At 38.0% G+C, this 27795-nt stretch overlaps 1 protein-coding gene across 7 annotated transcripts in view; it reads right to left on the reverse strand.

Moving 5' to 3' along the window:
• ANKRD12 (ankyrin repeat domain 12) overlaps positions 1-27795 on the reverse strand; it is a 68581-nt gene that overhangs the window by 544 nt on the left and 40242 nt on the right. For 5 of the 7 annotated variants that reach the window (XM_074878323.1, XM_074878359.1, XM_074878326.1 and 2 more), the window contains 7 exons: positions 23736-23878; positions 21925-22072; positions 13946-18639; positions 7126-7224; positions 4804-4947; positions 1854-1949; positions 257-1536 (listed from right to left, as the gene is read on the reverse strand). In XM_074878323.1, the coding sequence (XP_074734424.1) occupies positions 1351-1536; positions 1854-1949; positions 4804-4947; positions 7126-7224; positions 13946-18639; positions 21925-22072; positions 23736-23878 (5510 nt within the window). In that variant the 3' untranslated portion in view covers positions 257-1350. Of the gene's footprint in view, positions 1-256; positions 1537-1853; positions 1950-4803; positions 4948-7125; positions 7225-13945; positions 18640-19668; positions 21605-21924; positions 22073-23735; positions 23879-27795 lie in introns of those variants that run through there. The other 2 variants (XR_012630089.1, XM_074878368.1) reach the window with 2 other exon arrangements.

Here is a 27795-nt window from a genome sequence, read left to right on the forward strand (position 1 = left end):
GTTTCACAGACATCAGATCCCAAGAAATGGACCTATTCCTTGAATAATTTATGGACTAGAGGGTAACAAATCTTTTTCATGAATATCTGTAACCTCCTACTACTAAATAATTAACTGTCTGATCATTAACAGTACCAAGAATAAAAAAGTGTTAAATTTCGCAACATGGGAATTTTTTTGTTTGTTTTTGAGCCTCCTTACATATTTCAGGAATGCTGATTTGATATATGTTACAACGTTAAGAAATTCCAACTAATAACATGACCAATAAAATTTATTAAACATTATATTTACAACTATTTACATATCCTTCCATAGATTAATATTAAAATAGACAATATACAATTTAAGAATTTTCATTCAAAGGCATTTTGTTGGAAAAAATAGGCTCTATTACGAGACCACCATATAAGAGCAAAAGGGTTTTTTTGTTTTACACAAAAATATTTTCAGTATAGTAAGTCATAGGTATGGCATTACAACATCAGACTAATATGAAATATGATTTTGTAAATATTACAATTGTTTAGGTATCAGTTATTGAAGCAAAGGAGTTAAGAGTTCTGTGAAGCATGCAATACAGTTCAGTTTCAATTCTTTTACAGTTATGGTGATGAAACAAGCAGCTAAATCAAACACATGCCATACAAAAAAGAACTGCCAACCAGGAACACACTACACTTAATAAAAACTACAACTTTGGTCCAATAAAACAGTAGACAAAAACAGTTTTACAGTTAAAATATCTATTTTATACAGGTTTGAACATTAATTACAAGACTATTTACATTTGCACAATATGTATAAAATAAATTATTTAAAAATGAAGACAATATTACATCTTTTTCCAAAAAGAAACTGTACAGTAATTTACAAAATATAATAAGATTAATAGACTATTTTCCTCCAAGTCTTACATTTTCTTCCACAGGCTTTTTCATCATTTTTCTGTGGGAGTTCAACTGTTACTGAAGTTTCATAATACAAAGCTTTATAGCAGATTTTAAGTATCATTTCTTTTTGGTGGCTGTTTTAGTTATTAACAGCTTCCAGCGCTGTTAACTCACCATGTTTCGTCATCTTTTTCAGCAATAAGCTCTAAAGCTACAGGCAATTTTAAAATATAGATAATGGCAGTTACTGGGAAACTGACTTTAAAATTAGCATCCATCTTCTGTGCTTGAACAAGAGCCCGTGCCACACTTCTCTGAAGGAACACCTGAATTACTGAGAAAGGTAGTATTCCACAGAATTAAGTGCTCCATCTTAAAAGAAAAATACCTTTGTGTATCACTGCACCTCCAATCTCTAGTTGTCCAAAGGAGAGGGTGAGCCAGAAGATGCTAATTGTCATATTGGTGTCAATTCAAAGTCATCATTAACATCAACAAGAGGAACATAAAACTCCTGAATTTCATAAATGCTGATAGATTTGTACGTAGCAGGATCAAGTTCTTGCAGTTTAAGCTGCCACTCCAGTCTCTGTACCGCATTTAAAGCCGCTGCTTCATGCTGCTGCCTCATCAAAAGGCACGTCTATTTTAAAATTGAGAAAGAAGTTACTTCAATATTTGAAAAAATACTGCAACAAATTTGAAAATAGAAAAAATATCTAGGAGACTCTCTGGTGATATTAAGTAATTTTCCAACTATGCATTTAGAAATTTGCAATTATTTCATTACAGTATATAGCAACAAAGCTTTTTTGTACTGCTAGACCCTCCTTTATGTCGCCCTTAAAACATCTACAATAGCCTATGATACTGCATATAAATCTATTTATTCACCTCATCTTCATAGTGACATTAGAAGTCTGTGCGGTTTTTTTTAAGTAGAAAGACAAAGAAGTGTACCTTTAATTTGTCAAACTTATCATCAACGTCCTGTAACCACGACATAAACTGTCTCGCATTAAATCGATCCCTCACTGATGTTTTGCTGTCATCAGTCTGCAAAAAAAATGTTATTCAAACTGTAAGTTATTTGATGATTCAGTTTTAAACATACTTTAAAACATGAAGCCTACTTTGTGGGACCTTCATAAATAATGCTTCAGACGGAAAAATAAACTCAGAATGAAAGTATCAAGGTATCTATGAGCATAAACATTGACCACCACTTTCACTGAGAGCCAGTTGCTCAGGAAAAATGGGTATTTTCAGATTCCTTTGAGCTATTTACCGTACTCTATTTTTGAAATTTAGAGTAGGAGGCTTAAAGATTTATGCCTTAAAGTCTTAATCAGTACAAGGCAGATCCTTCCACAAAATTGCTATCTCTCTGTTCTCTTTAAAATTCAGTAACAAATTAAATTAGTATTTCCACACAGAAAAGCAAAAACATTAAAATAAAGGAATGTTTAAGCCGCCTGACTTAACTAGCTACAAAAGTATTCAAAAGCAGTAATAAAAAATATTTTTTACAATCAAAATCCCCAAAAGGAGATAAAAAAAAAGTGAGCAGACATGTCTTATGTCCTGCTCAGTGAAATACTTATTTAAAAAAACCCTATGTAATAAGAAGCTGGAATGTCACATCTTCCCATCGTGAGAAACTTGATACTCTATAGATAGTCCTAAAGCCAGACTATGCCAATTTAACATTTAAATAATAATCACTAAATAGAACAAGCTGCTGTTACTTTTTTAGAGGAAAAAAAAAAAGACACTGCAGGAATTGTACACTGTAGCAATGGGCAAGGACAAAAAAACTGCAAAGACTGAAATCTCTAGAAAACAGCTGATATTTCAGATGTCAAAGACAAGTAAACAGGCTGGTTCTAGAAAGAGCCCTTAACAACACTGATCTTGTAACCCTGAACTGTAGGCATTTAGGTGAGCAGTGACCAGCTAACAGTCTGTTCACCAGAAACTGGGGCCTCTTTCCTCCTCCATCTTTGGTTTGGCCCCTATGACTGCAAAGCACTGTTCTTAAGGACTGCCCAACATGTGCAGCCGTAAAGGCAAGCCTCCAAAGACCCAGAAATCCCATAAAAACAGTTCTGAGGTGGTCATTTTCCTGCAACATAAACCAGTTCTTTGCTTACAAATCCTTCCCAGCTTTCTTCAAATACAAGAAAAGATTGATCAGAAAGGTTTCTTCATTGTATAACAAAATTAAGAGTTGCTAGTGGGATAACAGGCAAGTGGCAGAATGCATTACAACAGAATGGTTTCTTATGTATATACATTCTTCCCAAGAAGCAAATTTAAATCAAAGCATCAAGTTGGTAGTTTAAAACACTGATTTCAATTATAATAAAAAATATATTTAATACTTTGCTGAACATTATGTGCAGTATTATAATTTTCTAATAAAATTGCCACAGACTGAAACACAAAGTTGTTGAGGTAGTGAAGGGGAAGGAGGGGCATTTTACTACTGCTATTGTTATTATATAGAAAGTCAAAAAAGCTGCAATACTTGTGGGGGGGGAAACCACAACAACTTCTCCCCCAATAAAGATTCCTTTAGTTTCACAGAATTCAAATATAGAATCAGCTTATTTAAAATCAATTGTAAAATGTTAACTATAAAAATGTAAGTTATATGCATAACTCAGATATATCTCAAATTTCTAAAAAGCTCGGGGCCTCTAAATTAGGGCAGGAAAAAAGCAAAGGACATCCTGAACTTCAGAACTGATGATGATATCTGGACTGTCAACAGAAGAGAAAAATCTCATTTTTGCTCTATCAGTTAGATTTACTAAGGAAATGATGATTTAAAAATTTGTCGGTATAAAGCTTAAAATGGGAGAACAATACAGTCTCCATAAACTGCTATCTCCTGCTTGAATTACCTCGAGCATTGCTGTAGTTCTTTAAAGATGGGGAAAAAAATGCAGTTACAGACTGAGGAAACTGGAAGCTGTAATAATTCTGTAAGGGACTCCAGGACTAAAGTAGAATTCCACATATGTTGGAAATGGATGTTGGGCATTTTAAAATGAAACACCTACAATACATCAACACTTTTATTAAATCCAAAATATCAAACTTCTCCTTGCATTATGTGCTCCTCACTGAATCAGGTTCTGAATGCTGTTTCCATTTCTGTTAGGTAGCAGACCTGTTCACAAAATACTGACACCATGAGATTATATTCTCTTAGGAGATACAGCTGCAACAAACCTCTGAGTGGTAGTCCATAAAAGGTATGCAGATTATAAAGTACACTGCTCATTTTATGTTTTAATCGGACTAAATACCAACACTGAACATACGAACAACATGGACCTTGAGATGATTTCGAAAAAAATAATTTCATCTGGTAACATTCAACATTTCACTGTTGGTCATCTGTTTTTTATGGAACAGTTCTAGTGACTGCCTTATAAAGAGGAGAAAAGTATAATGCGAGTATCTCCACAAAACATTTCCAAATTTCACAAATCAATCTCATCACACACTACTGCATTTCAGTTCTCTGGACTACTGACAAAAATGATCTTATGTTCTGATAATCTTTTTTTTGTTGTTTAAGCTACCAGAATATGTTCTGTTTATGACTGAAATCTGATTTCATAAAAATCAGAGTAATGTTCTCATTTTATCCTTCACATAATTTCTAGAGGTAAAAGAAAACCAGACATGGTACAAAACAGAAAACCGGTGTACGTATATCCATATCCTCTTGTTATTGTACACCCAAATGAGGCCTAATCAAACTAACAATCTATAATGTGCAAAATCTTAATTCCAGACAAAACAATGACAATTTCAGTATGGGAACAAAATCCTCTCCTTTTGAGTCAGGCTAAAAAGACCCTTTTGTCTGAAATTCTGAAATCCATCTCTTTACCTGAGCATCCAGAGGCACATTATAAACCTCGGCATCCAGCAGAACAGTGCAGGCACTGAATGGTAGCGTTTGATTAGCTAGCGTTCTTGCTGCTCGATAATGAACACGTAGAACTTCTTGCTCGTTAGAAACAATCAGCTTTTCCTAATTGAATAAGACATCAACATATAAACATATATTTGGTAAATTAAGCATTTCAGTTTGATTCATAAAAATGTCCCTTCACTTAAACATTTCTTTTAAAGGCTTACACTCTTGAAGAGTGTGAGAAATGAGCTGGTGGGGGGAGGAGCAGCTGTTCATATAACCAAATCCAAAATTTCGATTTAACAATGCAAAGAGTGTTCCCTGAATGTCAAGACCTGAAAACACATTCTCCCCCACCACCACTGTTGGCTGAATGTCATGCTCACACTTTCCACTTAGTGCTACTGAGGCAAGTTCTATTAATGAAGAAGGTGAAAGATGAAAAGTGTAAGGAGCATAGAGTTAGGATATAGCTTTGTGAGTCTCGACTTTTATCCCCCTCTACTCAGCACTTGTCAGGCCACACCTGGAATACTGTGTTCAGTTTTGGTCCCCACTATACAAAAAAGATGTGGACAGGCTGAAGAGGGTCCAGAGAAGGGCCACAAAGATGATCAAGGGACTGGGAAGTTGACTGTGTGAGGACAGGCTGAGAGAGTTGGGTCTGTTCAGCCTTGAGAAGAGAAGGCTGCGGGGAGACCTTATCACCAGGTTCCAGTATTTAAAGGGTGGCTACAAAGAAGATGGAGACTCCCTTTTTACAAGGACTCCCAAGGAAAAGAGGAGGGGTAATGGGTACAAGTTACTCCTGGGGAGATTCCAATTGGACACTAGAGGAAAATTTTTCACAATGTGAACAATCAGCCACCAGAACGATCTCCCCAGGGAAGCAGTGGATCCCCCTACATTAGATATTTCTAAGACTCAGCTGGACAGGGTGCTGGGCCATCTTGTCTAGACCGTGCTTTTGCCAAGAAAGGTTGGACCAGGTGATCCTTGAGGTCCCTTCCAACCTGATATTCTATGTTTCTACGACCATATGATATTTGTCACATACTTGTCGTGACAGGCACAATGGCCAAGCAAACCGGAGCAGAAATGTAATTTGCAGAATAATTTAAATAATTTTTAATTATTTTTTTTTTTTAAACAACATGCAGAAACTCTGTAAGTTCATAGCTGGACAAAGATTCTTTCCTGAACTGAGACATACAGCTCACTTGGCCAAACTCTACTAATAGTTCTGTAAAGTGGATTTGATTTGAAGAACAGACTATTTGAGCAAAATAACTGAAAATATGCAGAATTTTATAAGACATGAAAGAATGTATGTGTGTCTTTACTGCTCTGCAGTATAATGACTCTAATTTTTATCAAAAGAAAAGAAAGTGGATTATAAAAAGCTTGGAAAACAGAAAAAGCAGCATCTTTGGTTACAACTAATTTCTTTTCAGTCAGAACTTGAACCATGTTTATGTTCTTTGTGCTTGTTATTTTATACCTAGCTTTACACTGAAATACCGAATTCAATAAAACCCCTCCCTCAACCGGTTTGTTAAGCCACACTGAAATCAACTTAATCAAAAAAACTACCACATCAGGTTTTAATGAGCCAGCTGCTTGTATAACTGTGTGGGAATCCTTAAGATACATTCTACGTGAGAAAGGGGTCCTGTCTGTGTCCACAAGCAATCTGGCTCACAATGCTGACAAGACATCTAAATCTGGGCTGCCAAGGAAAAAGATTTGGGCAACCTAAAAATAAAGAGTACTCTTAAACCAGGAATGTTTTCTCGATTTCTGTGTTCAAATTCAGTGAAGTCTACAGATGTAGCTCTAACGTAGTTTTAGGCAGTTTTTGCAAGCAGAATATTGCAAATAATGTTTTAGGCTTAGAGCCAACACATGTCTTCTACCAATACAGAATTTACTCTTGCTTCAATTCTTTTAACTCAAGTCAATTTGTTTCTGAAGTCTACAACCATTATTAGCTTTCAAAAGCACAGTCTGTAGCTTTCTTTGACTCCCCACTGCCTCTGGGAAAAATCTGGGCCACATCTTAGAGCAATTAACAGGAAAACACTGCTATCTTACTCATTTAAGTATTCTGCTAACAGTTGTCCAAACCAATTTTTTTAATTTACAAGTTTCGCCAATTCACAAATTTGGATAGAAGGCTGATTACTTCTAAAGCATTGTTAAATTGAGCAAAATATAGTCTGTCCATTGAAAAAGAAAAACCCTAAAGCTTGAAGTTGGGAAATAAAAAAAAAAAACCCAAAACTTTAGTCTTACCCTTTCAATACTGTGCTGTAAACGTAGTTTCATCCTTACAACCTCCTGTTGTTTAAATAGTTCCTTAAGTGGGTCTGACAGCGAGGGAGGTGGTGTAATCTGTGGAAGAAGTTTTATAAATAATGTAGTGAATATGTATTTAACATATGTTTAACATTGCCTATATGATTTGAGCATTTATGTAAAAAACAATATAAGCAAGGTATTTTTTAGGGAAAATATGAGAGTTTTGTACACTCCATTAATTATGTGACCTTGATCCATCTGCAATAAAAGGACTGAAGGATTCTTTACCATAAAGTTAATAAACCCGACTGAAACAGCATTTCAAACTGTTTAGTGCTTTTAACCAGTCATTGTCAGCATGTCATAGCTGTTCGTTAAAAGGACTATACATTGGAAGATAGTAAAAATTCAACTTGCTTTCAATTTTAAAGACTCTTTAAAGCATAACTGTTCATTTTGAGAAGTTCAAAACTGCCTAGCCAAATACAAGAGCAAAGTAAGAAAAACATTGCTAAAAAAATAAGTCACTTGATATATCTATACAGTGTCAGGGGCATTTTATATGACACAAAAGATAACTGACCATATTCCTAATCTTACAATCCTGCAGAACACAGGCAAGCACAAAAAGTACACTAGAGCCCCAGGCAGTGGCTTGCACTCCTCCTGTCAGTTATTCAAATAAGGTTTTTCAAAAGCTTATGCTTAAAAAAAAAAAAAAAAATCAGACTTGAGTGAGCTATCAACACTGTTACTGATTGGCTATACTCTAAGCATTTTGTGTTTTCAGTCAATTATAGTAAACAACTGCTATTACTGTGATGACTGAGCTGTATGACAAACACTGAAAAGGCACCTGGAGCCCTCATGGCAACTGCAGAAATCCCATGTTTCTTAAGAAGTAACTAATAAACATATTGGGAGTTTTAAGGCTCCACCCAAAGTTTACTTTTGTCTATGCAAGTTCTGTCTAACAGTTCAGCATGGTTTTTAGCAATTGCTAGATATAAGAGCATTGATATTGCTTTGGAAAGACTCATAAAAACTAAATGAAATACTGCTTACTACCACTGATACTCAGAAACCACAACTGAAATACATGCCTACAGGTATTATACTCTACCTTGTACCTAACACAAACACATAAATAATTCTATTCAGTAATATGGATCCTGCAACTGTCAAGAAGTAATAAAACCATTATGAAAATATGGACACACTGCATTACTAGTATCAATCTTGTGCCTATACACTTCAGTAGCAAAGTGATTTATCTACCGAAAGTTATTCAATTGTAGTTATCTTGGAAAATTATTTCAGGACAATTTTTTTCCCCAACTGGAAGATAACCAATGCCTTTGGAATTAAAGAAAATATTGAATAACTATTTGCAGTTCATTCCTTAAGCTGTTATCTGGTATAAAATTACATTCAACTCCTTCATGTTTCAAACGACTAAGCAAGATAGACTTCACTTTTCTCAATGAAAATGGTTTGGCTCCCAAACCAGTGAGTAACATTTATGGCATATGCCATTTTGTGTAAGTCATCAGTATTAAAAACACACACAACAACAACAAAAAAAACCACCCAAACATCTACTGGAATAATCTGTCTCAATCACAATAGGTATCAGCATGTTTAAACTTAGGCCGAGATATACTGCAGTCTAGTTTTGCCTGGAAACTTTGCATTCATGGCACAGTACAAACAGTGCTGTCATAGTCTTTTAATAAAATAAGACAAGATGCTTGTAGTAACACCAAGCGTTTATTTAATTACTTTTAGTGAACTCAAAAAGATCTCCCCAAAATCTCAGTGCTTCTGCTGACAGAGAAGCACACAACATAACAAGCACGATAAACAATCTGTCTGTAAATATTCTGAGCTTATGCACCTAAGTTATCCAGAAATAAAAATTTCAGAGTTGGCAAGCATCCAGATCACCTGAACAATTTCAAATATTATAAAAAGTTATTCCCTTGAATTTACAGACCGTTTAACTTTGCAACAGAAATAAGAATAAACCCTGTAGGAAATAACTGGAAAGCACTTAATAACCTAGACAGCAAACTTGTGTGGACTCTTATTGAAGCGTGTAGCCTCAGTGGAGCTGCCACGACACCTCGGCAGATCACGTCCCGACCCCAGCACCGCGTGACTCGGTGCCTGCTGTTGCCCACCGGCCCCACGCGGCGCTTCCAGCCACCAGCTAAAATGGCAGCCCGCGGCACCCCCACGGCGCGCGCCGCCCGGACGGGCGCCTCCCCGGCAGCAGGGGGCGCCCTGGCGCTGCGGACGGGCGGGCTGGCCCCCCGCCGGAGCCAGGGAGCCCCGCGGGCCTCTCAGCGCCGGTAGCCGCGGCCCCCAGCCGAGGCGGGAGCCCCGCAGGCCCTCGGAGCCGAGCTGCCCGAGCGCTACGCGCTACCGGCGGCACGAAGGGCTGCCAGTGAGGCAGCTACAGGCTCCTGTCATCCCAGAGATCACTGCTGCCCCTCTACCTTTAGAAACACTTGCCTCCACTCAGCCCTTCGCTGTCTTCCAAAACATAAAGCTAAAAACAGGACTGAGTCTGTTTACAGCACTTAACCAAAGTATGACTTTTTTCCTCTCTCCTTGGAAACACGGGGAGGAAGAGCCTCGGATCCTGAAAGTCTGCAAACAGGATCTGAGCAGCCCCACACCACCTGCTGGAAATCCCAACTTGTGATCCAGTGATGGATTTGGACCAAGGAAATAAACTTTCTGGTCCCAAAGGAAACACAAGTTAAAGGGTTCAAGGCAAGAATAGCCCGAGGAGTCTCTCAGAAATTCTAGTCAAAGCGACGGTTAGTAAAGAGACCACAAAAAGTGTGTAGGGAAAATATGAACACATATGTCGGTCTTGGAAGAACAGAGCATGAAACCGAGTGCCACAAGGAAAAGGTGACCTCAGTTTTTTGTATAACCAAAGTAAGTTATCAAACTAGCTTCTTGAGGGCCCAGACTCTATACAGAAGAGAGGGAAACAAAAGGGCCCTGCCTTCTCGAGTGTTCTCTAGTCCCAGAAAAGCTAGGCAGAACTCAGCCTTTCACCTCTTTGCTCCACTTCGCTCAAGGCAGCCATCGGAACAGGTTTGTTCAGTAATGGCTAAGGTTCAGGACATAACCTCACCATCTCCAACACATGAAAATCAATCAAGAAAGTTTCTTGCATGCTTTACATCCTTTATAACAACTACAACGTAACTCTTCACTCTGCAAACCTTCAACCCTCATTTGTGCCCATTACAAAGAAGAGCAATGCTGAAGCTGACTCAGATTCACACATGCACAAAATTTCCACAATTACTTTCACACATCCCTATCTATCTTCCCTCTCACCCGTGCCACCCAAAACAACTGGCCTACTCTAATGCTATAATACTTCATGCATTTAGGAAGTGTAACACCACTGAAATAAGCTTTTACCACTTCAAGTTTCTACAGCAATGCCAGAGAGACTGGACAGAATCCCTTTTACTAGAAACGTATCTGCTAGATAGCCATCAGAAGCTGAAAATTAATCAGCTTGGTAACTCTTCTCAGGAAGCAGTACAGATAAAGACAACTGAACCTCACAGAACATACTGATGTAGCAATCTGAAAGGCAATGTAGCTAAGTACAATTTAAATTTACTCTGTTAGAAGATTCAGATTTGTTTCCTTCTGTTTTGAACTGACCTGATACCTCCTATCTTATGTTTTGTATTTGCATTGGTGAGAGGGAAGCCACAGTCCATACAGCCTTAGGTGATAAGAGTCATAAATTACCGTATTTAAACATGGCTGTGGAAATCAAACTTAAACACACCATCTCCTGGTTCCCACCTACAGGATGTTTGAAGTTCATCAGATAAACTATAGTGCATCTTAAAAATTCCAATCCAGAGAACAGTATGTTACAAAAACTATTCCGAGTCTCAAAGTGTCAGAGCTAAATATATTGTCTTCACATAGACCTTCACACAGTGCTATCTAAAATACAGGAATAATTTAAGAAAGAGTAGCTACTTTCCCATAGCCTCTGTAAATTAATGAGGCAAAAATCAGGTTAACAGAGAATCATTAAAGAACCATGAAAGGAAAAATTTAAACAATCCCAACAGAAAGGTCATTTTACAGTTGCATATTAAATTACACAATATATGCATAACAACACATACATGCTATTAATATTCCACAATTGCAGAGAGACTAAGCATAGCCCTTATTTTCACATTGTTGGACAATGTGTACAGTATACAAACAAACATTTCTGAGCACAGAATCATCTCTGGTTTAGCAATACTTCTTTTTATGGTATTTATAATGGGAACTATTATGATTGTGATTTTTAATGGTGAAAAACTAAAATTGTTAAATTGCACACACAAGCAAGCTCTGCAGAGAAGTTAAATCTGAACTACTAATAATTTTTTTTAATGGTATATTTTTTCTGGAAAGAAACAAGAAATTTTATCAAAATTGTGTATTTACACAAACGACAGTAATAAGAAAGCATTTAGCTGCATAGTAGATGATTTTTCAGACAAAACTAAAATGCTTAAAATAGCTCCCTCTTTAGATTAAAACTCATGCTGCTTTCTTACACTTTACTCGGAAATAAACACCAATTTCCTAATCATTTATTTTGGCTTCTCAGCACTTTTTTTCTTCCCTTTTGCTCCTAACAGCCACCTGTTCTCTCTACAACTGCAGAAGATTAACAGTACCATGAGAGCATATACAAAACAAGTAACAGTTTAAAACAGCAGTATCACTAAAACATGTATGTGTGGGGAAGCAACCCAGAAATCTAAATGAGATAAAGATAACTGTAATCCTTCAAGTATGTATTCACGTTTTTATCAACTTTTTTTAGAGAGGGGTTTTTTTTTCAACTTCTAATTAAAAGCCACGAGAACAGGGAGCACGCATTCATCTCTGATATTTTCTGAACCTAATTTACCTACGAATTTGCACTACCCCACTACCTAAATTTATGTTCATGAACTGCAGAGTCCCTGTTATACACAGCAAGAGACAAGAGGAAGTATGAGGCAATGCTTTAATACCAAGTCAATAACCCTCCCTTTCTTATAGTGCCTACAAACATTGCCAGTTATGACAGGGAAATGAATTGTAATGCCCAGCTAGAAGATGGGCCAGGGAAAAATACATGCTGTGCTTCTCCACTTTCCGCTTATCCCAAATTAAGTGCTGAAGTGTGATGCCAAAGCAGTAAGTTGTAGCTTGGAAACAGTATGTACTTGACTAGCAGCTGCTATAAAAAAAAAAAAAAAAAAAAAATCTCTGCTTCTGGTGATATATACTATAGAAGCTGCAACAGCTACTGAGAAAGGAGTAACAGTACTTCAGAATCATAGAATGGTTTGGGTTGGAAGGGACCTTAAAGATCATCTAGTTCCAACCCCCTGCCATGGGCAGGGACACCTTCCACTAGACCAGGCTGCTCAAAGCCCCGTCCAACCTGGTCTTGAACACTGCCAGGGAGGGGGCATCCACAGCTTCTCTGGGCAACCTGTTCCAGTGTCTCACCACCCTCACAGGAAAGAATTTCTTCTTACCTCTAATCTAAATCTACTCTCTTGAAGTTTAAAGCCATTAACCCTCATCCTATCACTACACTCCCTGATAAAGAGTCCGTCCCCATCTTTCCTGTCGGCCCCCTTTAAGTACTGGAAGGCTGCTGTAAGGTCTCCCTGAAGCCTTTTTGGAGCCTAGAAAATTAGGCTGAACAACCCCAACTCTCTCACCCTGTCCTCACAGGGGAGGTGCTCCAGTCCCCTGATTATCTTCGTGGCCCTCCTCTAGAGCTGCCTGAGCAGGTCCATGTCCTTCTTATGCTGAACACAGCACTCCAGGTGGGGTCTCATGAGAAAACCCTCAGTGCACAATATTTCAGGTGTCCTCTGTTCCCCCATGTAGAACTATAAGCACAAAATCCGGTGTGCTGTGGAGCAAAGAAAGGAAGTACGATTCAAGTGCTACCATGATTATGCTGACTTCAAAATAGAGACCAGCAGAGACTGTGTTCTTGTGAGACACCTCGAGAGGCACCTCCATAGCAAACAGCAATATTAACTGCACTGAAGCCAATTATGTTGTGTTGCACAGACCTCCTCCACAGCTGTCATCAGGAATATGCCTGTGTCAGAACTACGCAGAGCTTAGAACTAAGCAAAAGTCCCTGAATTACGGATGTTCTTTGGTGAAAAGAAGAAGAACTTCACATTAGTAAATAAAATTCAGAAGACTTTAAATTGATGGATTACAAAAGCCAAGACACAGCAGATTACACCTGATGCTCTTAGAGTATTAAGGAGAATTGGAGATAGCTAGTAGGCACTCTCCTACTTAAAACTTCTGGCGCTGGACTTAATTTTTTGAAGCACTGCACATCCACCCCCCTCCAAATGAAACAGCTTTGAATAATTAGTTTTAACCAAATTATTTCCAGCAGAAATTCAGAGAAGCTCTCAACAACTGACTTCACTTTTGAAAGGGTAGACTTTACAGTAGCAAGTACTTTGAAATATAGTATTTGTCTGCGTGCCTTTTACAGGTGTCACACATGATGGTTTGTCTTGTAATGACTGTGAAACCACTGCTTGTATTTCCACTGAACAGGGCTTTTAAATACGATATTACTGGTCAATATTAATTTGACATATGTCAAATTACTATTTTCAGCACAAGTATTCAGAAGCAAGTTAGGAAGAATATGAGTTACAAAAATAAAACCAAAACGTGCCTTTCATTGTACTATATATTTAAAGACCATGTTACTTACAGTTGGGATGCATATCTTGCTCAAGGGATTGCCATCCAGTAGGTATGAGCCATTGAAGGTCACATATTCATCATAATATTGAGGTGCCTGAGGAATAACACTGCACAGTAATTTACGCTTCTCTTCTATTTTTTTTCTTATGTGCAAGTATTCAAAATACGGGTTTGCTCTCTCTGAACTGTATGGCTGAATCTCTTCAAGTTTCAAAGAATCAACAATAGCTGCCAGCGACTGCTGGGTTTTCTCCTTAGCCTGCAGTACAGAAGGGTTCACTTGCACAGGCTGAGGCACACGCGACACCTTTCTTTTACGTGGATGATGTACCTGAGCATCATCCTCTTCAGTTAATCTAATCCTTGCTTTCATAGATGCTGACGATTCAGACTCTTTTTCTGATGTCTGCGTGCAGCCAATAAGATTCTGCTTACCCTGGTTAGCAAGCATATTTGCTCTGTTCCTTGTAATTCTTTGAGGTACTTCTTGCTGTTCCACCTTCTGATCCTCAGCAATTTCTTCTTCTAGTTTAACTATCTGGCTGTATTTATGCACCTCTTCCTGTGTAATCTGTTGTGAACTATTTTCCAAATTAGATAAAGAAGAGTACTGTGGTGGCTCATCTGTCAACACATTTTCTCTGTCTGCAGTGCAGGGTTTTTTATTAGCTGATTCGTTTGTAATTCCCTTTGATATTCCTGAACTTAGTTCACAGAGATCAACATCGGCTTTATTATCAACAACATGCACTGAAACCAACTTTTCCTGTTGGCCTTTTTCATTTCTGAAGTCCGAAGTATCTGCTGCGTTACTATCCACTTCACTCTGAGCATTCTTACAAACAATTTTACTGAATGCATACGAATTTACGTTTAATTGTGAACTGCTATCACTTTCAGGAGTATCTTTTTCTAACGGGACTGTAGGTAAATCACTCACCCTTTCATAGCTCTGTGAAATATCCTTCACAGAGCTCTCAGAATATACAGCAATGGGTGCATCAGCCTTCTTAATGTTTGAAGGGAAGAAAGCATTTTCCAGCTCTCTGGTACTAGTAGCACCTGTATCTAAAGCAGAAGTTGTAGTTTGAACTAGATTTTGTTGTACAAATGATGAATCTTGACTGGTAATTCCTGGTAAAGAAATGTGTTTAGACACATCTGAGACTGGCTGGATAGATAAAGAACAAGGTGACTGTGAAGGCAGAAATGATGCAGGTTCTTGAGAATTTCCCTTAATTTCAGCATGCTGAGGCAAAAATTCAGATACCTGTTGTTCTTTTAATGACCTGTTTTCAGAATTATGCACTGCTGTAACACTGTTAGTACCTTGCTCTGATACACCATAACTAGAGCTGTTAAACTCATTGTTTAATGAATTAAGTCTGTCAAAAGGCACATCCCATGGTTTGGTTTGCTGAGTCACACCACTTTGACTACATGGCTCTAAATGCATGTTACAGTCTTCTGAAGGGCTCATCTGAGCAGTATTTTTAATAGTACTTGTACCCGTCGTTGGCTGCTTGCTGCTAACAGCTCCAGTTGGAGATGATGTAAAGTTTGACTGCAAACCTGACATACTACTTTGAAAATCTCTTTCAAGCACGCTACACGGTAGTTCTGGTTTAGGAGAAGTGCTAGCGTAAGTCTGAACTGATGGAAGAGCATTCTGATTATTTTCTTCTGATATTCGAGGCTGTTTGCTGTGTTCAGAAACAGCAGCAGGCATGCTGCATCTTTGAACCTCTACAACAGGTCTACACTCATTTAAAACCAGTTTAACATCTTCAACAGACGCTGATCTAATGTACGTTGGTGGAAGCCTGTTTGTGAAAGGTGGCTTAATGCGATCTGGCAACTCAGCAAGACCATCCGTCTCCTTTTCAAGAAGGGCTGGTGATTTGGCACTTGCCAAAAATGGTGATTGTGAAAAAGACATTTGGGAATCAGAACCTTCTAGCATGAAGTCTGAATCATATTCGACTACAGGCCTTGGAGTAGTTACTGTGGTATGGCAAGAATCCTCAGAGCTTGCAACTGAAACTACAGACACTGATCTGGAGCTCAGACCTGTCTTTTCACTTTCTGATTTGGGGGATCTATTTAAATTATCTAAAACCAATGAAGGCTTTATAACATTGACACTTCTCGTATCTACTGATTGTGATCTATTACTTGTAGCGTCTTTCTGCTGTTTTTCTTTCATACAAACATCAGGCAATTCTGAGCTCTTTGAACGAATCAGTTCTTTGCTTTTTACTTCAGCTAATGACTGTTTTGGTTTTTCTTTCATCTTATTAAGTTCTAAACAAGCACGGTTTCTTAAACGTTCCTTTTCTTTCTGTTTTATTTTTTCTTTATGTTTTCTATGCCACTGCTCTATTTCCAGATCTTTAAGGCTAAGCATTCTTTCAAAACTAGTTTGCATTAAATCATCATTGACTAATCTTTTTTCTTTAGGTCGAGCATCCTTTGGTGCAGGAGCTGGTTTAGGCTTAAGTTTCTCATGTTCAAGTTTCAGTTTAAGTAAACTACTTTGATGCAGTTTATCTTTATGCTTGTCTCTCTCTTTGTATCGGTCTATATCTTTATCTTTTTTATCTTTCTCTCTACCATCTGGAGTTTTCAACAAATCATCTTTCGTTTTTTCTTTCGAAGATGACAGCTTGTCATGCACTGGTTTATTACTTTCTGTAATACTGCATCTCCTTTCCTCTTGCATGTGTTTTGAGTTTGCTGCTGTTGAGATCTCCTTGTCTTTGGATTTATCTTTTTTTTCAAGTTCCTTTTCTTTGTCTTTAGTTCTATTCTTTTCTGATTTAGTATATTCAGATTCTTTTTCAGACTGTTTGGCTTTTCTTTCAGTACAGTGTTTTTCTTTGCTTTCAGCCCAATGTCTGTCTTTATCAGCCTTTTCCTTATCATGCTTCTTATCAATTTTTTCTTTATTTCTTTCTTTGTCATCGAGTTTTTTAAGAGTACCTGTGCTTTTTATTTTATCATTTTCCTTATGGCATCTTTCCGCTTGCTGGAAATTTGGCTTCTCTTTTACTTTCTCTAAATTTTCATTTACTTCTGATTTTTCTTTCTCCATCTTGTATTCATGTTTTACCTTTTTCTCTTTTTCTCCATTTTTTCTTTCTACCTTTTCAACATCTTTATCTTTGGCTGAGGTTCGCTTTTCAGTCTTTTCTTTATTTTCCTTTAAATTCTTTTCCTGCTTTTCACTATCTGTTTCTTTTTCTGTTAAATGCATGCTGGCTGCCTCATCTTTAACACCAAAGCAGAACAATTCTATTTCTTTATCTGCCAGCATAATTTCTTTTTCTTCTTTTGTGTCTTTTATTTTTTCATCCTTGAGAAACTTCTCATTTTCCTTTTTGTTCTTCTCTTTCTCTCTCTCCTCTTTAGCATTTCTCTCTTTCTGGAACTGTCTCTCCTTAACTAACTTATCTTCTTTTGCCACAGCTTTTTCTAGCTTTGATTTTCTGTCTGAAGATAGAGATTCATGCTCTATATTTAACAACGTATCTTCATTTTCATCACTTTTGAAAAAGTTCTCTTTCCAAAATTCTCTGTCAAACTCAATACTTCTTTGAACCTCTTTAACATTATCTTTATGTTTATGTTTTTCCTTCTCCCCATCCTGTTCCTTTTTGTGCTTGTCCTTTTCTCTTTCTTTGTGCCTTAATTTATGTTTTTTAAGTGTTTTACCTTCCTTGTCAATCTTTCTCAGAGTATACTCTGAATTCTCAAGTGTTGAGCTATTATCTTCCTCTTTAATTTTAGGACTAGATTTTTCACCAAATTCTAAGTGAAAATCTTTCTGATGATGCTTGCTTTTTTCTTTGTGCTTGCAAGATTTGCCACTAGAACTTTCTACTAGATATTCAGACTCAGTGTTGTGATCATACCGAACTAATTCGGATTGCAATGTTATTTCAGAACCTCCTGGTGATAAGCAAGTTTTGGTGTTTTCTTGCTTTAATGGTGTTGATTGCTTTTCACTTAATCCACAGGGATGCTTTGGAGATTTGCCAGCAGTGATATGAAACAGATGTAAAGAAGAATCTTCTTTTGGGGTAAAAGCCTTCTTAAAGGTTTCTTCCTCTCTGGTTTTATCTAAAGAATCTAACGCAGAAGTAGCTATATTTGTTACTCTAGCATTTTCTTTTTCTTGCTTTAGTTCTTGATTCTCTTTATTTTTGCTCTGATTTTTTACTTTCCTTTTAACTTTGCCTTTTTGCTTGTGTTCATTTGTAACCACGTATTCTTTCTTCACTCTTACATCAGAATTTGATGTCTCTGAAATAGAGCAAGGAGAGACTATCTTCTTGTCCTGAAGTATTTCTTCATCTGAACTTTCAGAACTTGAATACAGAACTCTAGATGATTTCTGCTTTTTGCTTTTAAATGATTTTGAAAAGACAACTTTTTCTTGTTTCACAAATAAGCTGTTCTTTTCAACTTCAGTCTCATCCTCTTTCCTTAGGTCTTTTCTAAGAATGTGTTTGTCATCGATCATTTTTTTCATTTCATCTTCATCATCATCTTTAAACTCATACTCATCAAGAGCAGATGGAAGTGGTGCCTTACTAGGGACCATCTGTTTGCTGTCATTGGCTACAGAGTCCTTTTCTGCTTCTGAATCAATATTCCCCTCTACACTGGAAGGATTTACAGATGGAGCTTCTTCAGAATCTAGTGAAAGAAAATCAAAAATTAGGTCAATATTGATGGGAGATTCTTTACACTTTAGTTTAGGACAAAATAGTTCAGTTCAGCAGTCATACTTCTATACAAATGAAAAAAGAAAAAACCACTCAAACCACACAATAAGCCTTCTCACTAGAATTAAGTTTTTTAAGAGAAAACGAATGGTCATGAAACCAAAGTGCTCCCCACACTGAGCTCTCACTCAGGTATGTAAAAATATTAATTAGCATTTATGTCCCAATCTAATTACTTTAAATTTTGTAACCCGCATCTATTATGCATAATTCCTGCATAACCTTTCTCAAGAACATCCTACTATGATGACTCATTCCTCTAGAAATTTATCAACTCTTATACTCTTTAACAACTAAACTATGTTCCTCCACGTGAACTATCTGGTCATGTTTCAACGGCAGATAAGCTTTTATTCTTAAAAGACAAGAAGTTCCTCATGTAAAGAAATTCCCTCATGAATCTTTATGCACCTTATACAGACAGCCTAAGTAGACTATGCTGTAATTCACTGCAACTGGTCTCTGCTATATGAGTGCATAGCACGGAGCAAGTATGTTGTACTGGAGGTCCTGGACTTCCAAGTCCAAAATGGAAACCTCTCAACTGTTCCTCAAATTAAATTTTAGGAAACATAGGGATCACCACCTGATCATATGAAGATCTAGAACTCCAAAATCTTTAAAAAGTATTTCTGGATGTATTGTTCCCTCCAAATAAGGTTCCAAGTCAAGTCTCTTCAGCTGAACCTCTAAGTTTGTTTTTTAAAAAGAACTGAATGTGGTAATATTCAGCACCATGGACTAGAGATTTAACATACTGAATAAAAAGTAAGAGAAGAGTTTGAAATAATAGTGTAAGGAAAGTGATGAAGCAATTTCAATGCATTAAAAGTTTGAATGAGGAAAAAAAATGTATGTTCTGCTGCAAGATTCCCCCTCATTTCCAGTAGGATTCTCTGTGGACTAACTGCCAGTATACAATGGTTAAGAAGACACTTACCTTGACAGCAGGCTTCTCCACTACTTTGTATTCAACAAGACAGTATCAACAAAATAGATTCCAGAAGTCCCTTATATCTTCTATATTATGTGTAGCACCCAGAACATATTAATTAATTCTGTGCTACCAGTTTTTTATGTATTCCCCTCCCTCTCTCATATATACATGCCATCATCTTCCTGCCTTAACTCTAACCACTCCTTGTAACTTGCCTGTGCCTTCCCTTCACCCTTTTCCTACAAGGTAGTTTCTGCTTCTCTCTTTCATGTCCCTATTTATTTTGCTCTTAACAGTCTTTCCCCATTGCAAACACATCAGAGAGCTTACTCCTTAATGACCAAAGGTAAAGCAATGGAAGTACAGGAGACGGATCACATATTCTCTAATCCTGACTGCTTGAGAAACTGCAGAGAACATTCTGCTCCTCTTGGAAACCAGCCCATGGAAACTAAGCAATACCCTACACAGACAACTGTTGAGGAATCAATTGCTAAATAGTAACAAGTTTCTATTATGCATATGTAAAAATATTTTTCTTAAGATTAATGATTTGGCTAAGCTTAAGTAGATTCTGTGGAGCAATGCCATGACGGTCCCTTAAAAAAAGAACTACTATGCACTGTATTTCAGGCTATTCTTCTAATGCCAAAAAAGTTTACATCATTATTAGCTCTACACAGGGCAATATGACTTTTTTTTTTTTTTTGCTTGAAGTATAGCGAAACCTTGAATAGAAAACATTCCTAGGGGGTTGGTTTTGGGGTCTTTCTGTTCATTTGTTTAGTTGGGTTGGTTTTGGGGTTTTTTTTATTGTCAGGGAAAAAGGAAATGATTTTAACAATCATGTGACAAGATGCTCTCCCTCATGTAACTTTCACAGAATGGCTGAGGTTGGAAGGGACCTCTGGAGGTTACCTTGTCCAACACCCCTGCTCAGGCAAGGCCACCCAGAGCCAGCTGCCCAGGACCATGTCCAGGCGGCTTTTGAGTATCTCCATGAATGGAGACCCCACAGCCTCCCTGGGCAACCTGTGCCAGTGCTCAGTCATCCTCACAGGGAAAAAATGTTTCCAGCTGTTCAGAGGGAATGTCCTGTGCTTCAGTTTGTGTCCATTGCCTCTGGTCCTGTTGCTGGGCACCACTGGAAGGAGCCTGGCTCTGTCCTCTTTGCACCCTCCCTGTAGGTATTTGTACACATTGGTAAGATCTGCCTGAGCCTTCTCTTCTCCAGGCTGAGCAGCCCCAGCTCTTTCAGACTCTTCTCACAGGACAGATGCTCCAGTCCCTTCACCACCTTTCCGGCCCTCCACTGGACTCTCTCCAGAATGTCCATGTCTCTCTTATAATGGAGAGCCCAGAGCAGGATCCAGCACTCCAGCTGTGGTCTCACCAGTGCTGAGCAGAGGGGAAGGATCACCTCCCTCGACCTGCTAGCAACACTCCTAATGCAGCCCTGGATACCACTGGCCTTCTTTGACGCAAGGGCATTTTGTGCCACTGATCACCACCCTCTGGGCTTGGCCATTCAGCCAGTTTTCAATCCACCTCATTTCTTTTATTCAAAAGAACCTGAATTGCTGAAGACTCTGTGAAAAGCAGAAGGAAAAGTTCCTCCCTGGCACTCGAGCAAGTTACTCATGATCAAGAATCTTTTGCTTCCAAGGAGATAACAGCTCTTTCTGTGCCCCAAGAGGTGATACCTGCTCCTTAATCTGCAGAAATACAGTAGGGGCCAAGAATTACTGCCTCCATGTAAGCAAGCTACTATCTGGTCACGTTCACAAACCAGTGATTCACCCACTGGCAGGGACTTTTTACTGACTAAGTGTAACTAAGTTACACCCATGTGAGACACTGATTCATCTACTAAGGGTGTGAAATAAGTGACTTTAGGGATATTTCCCCCCAAGAAGACCTCTCAGAAACCACTTTGTATCATAATAAATGTGCTACTTTCTCTGTATCTTTCTCTGGTAAAACCACCATTCCGAAGTAGGGTTGATTTGGAGAACGGGAAAGGCTTATTAAAGAGAGAGAGAGAGAAAAGAAAAAAAACCAAATCAGAATAAATATTGCAGATAATTCAACTGAAAGATTTGAAAACTACCTCTAAAACTTAAAGTGGAAAACAACCTTAGCAATAGCAACTGCTACCTGCAGCAACTCTTAACAGCTAACACTATATAAAAGATTAATATCACCTAACTTCAGGTTAACTAATGCAACTGAAGTATGCAATTAAATGGCTACTTTTACCTGAGCAACTGTCCTCATCATCAGAGATGGGCACCTCCCTTTTCAATAGCATTTCCAACTCTTCAGTTTCAGCAACATCAACCGGTCTCTCCCCATGCTTATTGGCTTGAAATGGATTTCCACCATGTCGAAGCAACAGCTTCACAATCTGCAGCATTAAATAAATTAACTTTTAAGTTTTCCACAACATGTTACTTGACCAGCAAAAAAACCTTCCATTGCACACAAAGTGTGGATAACGTGATACGCAATCCTAAACTCCTACCTATTAAATTGAGACTGCAAAGCAAAACTTCAGCAACTAGAATGCAAAGTCCAGGTATTGATAATCTGCTCATTAAAAGAGGTAATATAATAGGGAAGACTAAAGAAAGTTGTTCTGTTACACAGACTAACATCATCATAAAAATAAACAACAGTGGCCTTTTGTTCTTGCTGTTCTAGCAGTTCCTCACACAATTCACGTGGTTGCTCACCTACCAAGCTCTCTACTCCTCTGCATTCAATTCACCCCCTTGCTCCAGATTTTTTAGCACTTAACTCTAAGGAACAGGAAAAGTTTTTCCAAGTAGCAGTACTATTGGTTTCCACAGCATTTGAGAAAAGCCCTGACAGAGATCCAAGCATCTTATTGGAGGAGCAAACTACCCCCATCCCCAACTGAATACAATACAGCAAAACCATCAACTTCTCTACCATCAGGGGAAAAAAACCATTGTCAAAGCTACAATGATACCAAGGCCACCACATTTTCAGCATAGTATCCAGTATTAATTACTTTTTTTCATTCCTACATGCTAAGAGTGGGGAAATTCAGTAGAGTGTGATACGGTAACATGAAACTTCAGAATTTTTCTCATACGTAATGTAGTGAGATGGTCACAGATATGTATACTGATACCAGACCAGCAAGAGGTCGTGTTCTCCAAATCTCTACCACAATTTTATGCAAGTTCAATCTAAAGACCCAACTTTTGTTTAGATACCCATAAGAAACAGGTACTAAATAGTTAATAAGAATTTCACAATCAGATTATCATAATTATTTTCTCTACCCTTTCCAGAATATCGTTTCAAACTGAACGTCTTGTTTGGAAGGTATACATAAGGGATAGTTTCTATTTTTAACTTTATATAGCTGATCACACATGAAGTAATGAAATAAAAGAGACATAAAAGGAGAGCACAGTCATTTCTGCATCTAGGTTGCAGAAAACAAGAACAATTTCAGAAATTACTGTAAAATACCTGAAGTGCTCCATTTATCTTCTCTGCTAGGTTATTGGTAATTTTTTTTCAAAAATAAAGAATATATATACATCAATGCTCTATTTCAAAGTTCATGAACAAATATATAAAAATAAATGTAGGGTATACAACTTTAAATATTTTACATATATATAAAAATACTTGATATATATATATAAAAAGCATATTTTACCTTCCTATATGTACAGAAAGAAAAAAATTTCCCCAAACAGTATTCTGTTTGGAGACATTTTTCTTTTGAGAATTCTATACAGTAGAAGTCTCGCTTAAAACAAAAAGTCAATAAAATGTTTATTTATTTAAAAAGTAAAAGCTCTTAATACTGAAGAAAACAGATACTGGTAGAAAATAGTTGGCAACTGAAATAGGATGAAAAGCAAGATGAAACAAAGAAAAGCGAAACAACTTTAAGATGCCCCCAAACCAGCAGAAGCAGAATTATTAAACCATATGAGAGTAATCAGGACAGTTAGGATTTGTTGTAAAGACAGAGCATTTCAAGCCACTTATTTAGTCCTCTCCCACTCTCTCAGCAAACTCACATTTCTATGCCCACTACTAGCAGAATCATGAAGTGGCGTGTCATCATCCAAGCCCTGTGTGTTCACATCGGCTCCCGCTGCTATCAGGACTTTAGCAACATCGTAGTAACCGACATTACAAGCTTCATGCAGTGGTGTCCAACCTATAGTGAAGAGTGGTAAGTGTGAGTTTGAAAGGTCAAAGATTTGTTTTTTTCTCCTGTGCTTCTATCACCTTGAAAAATTTCAACACACACTCACACATAGTAGTTGGCAGGAAGGTAATGCCATCTCTCTGATGAACAACACACGCTTTATCAACGTTAAACTTCATGCCAACAAACTCCAAGTTTTACTGTGATTAAATTGAGCACAGAAATCACTAATCAAATAGTAAAAGACAAAATGTGACACAAAATCCCCAAGCTAAACATGTTAGAAATTCTTTGACTAGTGAACATTTGAACAGTGTTAGGTGTATATATATATAGAAACAATTTGAAAGTATTGGAAAGAATAAGTATGGCAAATTATCATAACCAGTGCTGCTTTAGAGCCACTGAACATGTAGCAGGAATCACTAATAACATTCAGCAGCTATTAGTCTAGATAGCAAGCTAATCATCGTCAGAGAACACACTCCTGATGCTTTCTAGAATATTAGTCATTTTTAGCAATTTTGATTTCCACATTGATAATCTGAAGTTCAGAGCTCATTTTTTGTAGCAGAGCCTCAACTGAAGATAACAATCAACCCACACAGGCTATATTCCTTACCTAAATCTCTCCTCCCCAACTTGATGCCTTGGACTTCATAGATGCCCTGAACTTCCAGCCTGCTGTTGATGCCTTCTCAAGGCCCAGTTTTGGGAAGGCATTCAACTTTTGTTTCCAACATAACCAGGGCAAGTCTGGAAGAGTTTATTCACCTGAATTCTGCATCTAACAAATAATGCATCTAATCAGTATGTCCATGAAGAGGAGGTACAAGAACCACCCCCTGATTTATATAATCCCTCATAGTAAGGTAACTTCTCATCTTCATGTCTCACTCAACTTCTCACCTGCCACTCATTAAACTAAAAAAAAAAAAAAGAAAAAGCTTCTACCTCAGTCAGTGGCAAAACACTTCTTCCTGATCTTTGTATACAAAATTTTCCCTTCAATCACTCACATCCAGCACTGCCTGGCTACCACCTCCTTCTTTCCATTTTCTTATAGTTTGCCTTTTTCCCACTCACCAACAATGATGATGCTCTTCTGCTCTCAGCCCTCTGATCCCTCTCTTCTTCCCTCTTATTAATTCTCTCTGTAATTCATTCTTCTCCATGTTTTACTGCTTTGCTTTTTTATCCTGTCACAATATCCAGCCTGCCAACTCTAGTCCTGGCTTGCTCTCAACATCTGTTTCCTTTACTCTTGTTCTCACACAGCAGTATCATTCTGGCAGATATCCCATGAGCAGGGTTACTTCCCCCATTACTAATTCATTTTCTGCTTTGTTCTGCCAATTTCTTAGCTAAAAAACTCTAAACTTCACTGCATCCGAAATTCTTACTTTGCTCCACCCATGACTCACTGCTCAAATCCTCCCCCTCTTCTTGACTTTTTCCTCTGCACAGGATTTTGAAGCTCAGCCACCTCTGCTACTCAATTTCGATTACCAATGGAAAAGTATCTCACTTGATCCCAAACATGTCCTCCAGAGTTCTGAATAAAGCCTCTAACAACTTGCTTCCCATCAATTCTCAGAACCAACTCTCAATCATTCTCCTCATCCTTTCATTGGTCTTTAAAATTAAGTATCTGTACTGAGTCAGGCTGGGATGAAGTTATGAAGTTAACTTACTTCATAGCAGCCCACAAAGTGCTGTGCATTGCATTTGGGGTTAAAACAGTGTTCATAACACACCAGTCTGATCCAAACTGACCAAAGGTGTATTCCATACCATACAATGTCATGGTCAGCAATAAAAGCTCAGGGAAAGGAGAAGGAAGGAGGGATGTTTGTAGTTATGGTGTTTGTCTTCCCAAGCAACCATTGTAACTGCTGAGGCCCTGCTTCCCAGGAACTGGCTGGATGTTTGTCTGCTGATGGGAAGTAGTGAATGAATTAATCTTTTTCCCTTGCTTGCACATGCAGCTTTTGCTTTTCTTATTAAACAGTCTTTAACTCAACCCACAAGGGCTTTTTTCCATCTTATTTTCTCCCTCTGCACTGTGGAGGGGGGGGAGTGAGAGAGCAGCTGGGTGGGCGCCTGGCAGCTGGCCAAGGTTAACCCACTACATCTCTTCTTGAAGTGTTTCTATTCTTGCTGTGATTTATATGGGTTTGACTTCCCTTGAACTTCCCCTGCCTTTTCTAAAATTGCTCTTTTCAACAAGTTCTCACCTCCCCTCTCAACTTCTCTGAAGATCCCCCTGGGTTTTACTTCTGCTTCCTTTTTCTTCCTTCTCTACAAATGAGTCCTGGGCAGCCTCATCTTCAAACATAAATTCAGCTACCCTCTGTACACCCAGAAATCACTCATATGTTTCTTAACTAAAATCAAGATTTTAGCACATCTCATTAATCTCTTGATGTCAAGTTTGAGCTGACCACTAATTGTACCATATAATTCTTAATTTCTCTCACTTGGGCCTGCTACCTCAGGTCATCTCACCATTCCCATTGAAAGTATAATTTTCCTTATAACCATTCAGACCCATAAACTGAGCATCTTTAGCAGGCTTCACTGTAGGTCTGTCAAAACTCTCATTCAGACCTTCATTATGTTTCTGTTTCTATTATGCAATGACTCGAAAAACTTGAAACTCCTAGTGTTGTCAGTTAATAATACCAGCGAGTATTCTCAATATTCTCTTTATTCCCTTGCGATGCCCTCAGCTCCCCACAAATTTTGTCACCTTTTCTTCAGCATTACCCTTTGCATTGGGAGCCCAGTCTTTCTGAACATCACCAGAAGCAACACGGCTCTTTCTCATACTTATTTCCTCACTTTCCCACGATCCACTTCTACTACGAATGCAAAAAAGCCAGCATTTAATGGCTAATGTTGAGAGGTAGAATATTAGGAGCTGTTCATTATGCTGTTATAATGTGCACTTGACACTTGTATTATTTTTAGAGTTGTCCTTGTATCTAAGGGAGAAAGGTCTACTGAAACCTGTCTTTTTATAAATGTCTCTTAGAACCCAACCTCACAACCACCTCTGCACCAATCCTTTATCCTCTGATTTAGCTTTCCTTCCACTCTGTTCCCTCCTCACTACCCCAACCCCCCACTATGCCCTAAATGTCTACCCAATACTCCGGCTCCTAAGTCTTACACCCCTTTACACTGGCTGAGAAAAACCCAGCAGGTACTTTGGCTTATCTCAGTACGTAAATGCATTTAATTTGGTGCCTGGCCAATCAACAGCTGGCAACTACTGAACTCAGAACTGCAGGTTCTGTCTTCTGTGGAAGCAATACTTTGGGGATCTCATATTTACTCTGCTGGAGATTTTTTACTAAATTGTGTGGAAACTTAACTACTGTGAGAGTATCAAAAGCAAAATAGGCAAAAGTTTGCCAGCAGGTTCCAAAAAATTATTTAGGAGGTTTTGCAGACAGACAGGCAGCACAGACATTTCCTTATAGAAAGGTTACTAAGCAGATACTAAGAAAAGTAAAGAAAGATACCAAATAAAGGATACTAAAAATATGGTACAAGTTACAACTTACCTTAAAGTTTATCAATCAGTGCTGGTATCACAGCAGATACTGGCATATCAAAACTAGCATTAACCTAGCAGGACTAGATGACAAGTGCAAGCTATACCACACCCGTACATTAAAGTGCTACCACCTTCACTGTTACTAAACTTTACATCTCACACAGCCTACAGACCCATTATCAGTTACTGACTTTGCCTAGTACAATTCTACAAAGTTCAGCAAGTGTGCACATATATTTATTTTTTATATATGCCTAGTGTGCAAAGGCCCTGGTCGCAACTGAAACATCCAGGTATTATTATACCATTCTAATAATATACTATGTACTACAGTGTCCTAGGTACTACCACTGCCATCAGA

This window comes from Strix uralensis, chromosome 1 (genome assembly GCF_047716275.1).
Source record: "Strix uralensis isolate ZFMK-TIS-50842 chromosome 1, bStrUra1, whole genome shotgun sequence".
Classification (NCBI taxonomy): Eukaryota; Metazoa; Chordata; class Aves; order Strigiformes; family Strigidae; genus Strix; species Strix uralensis.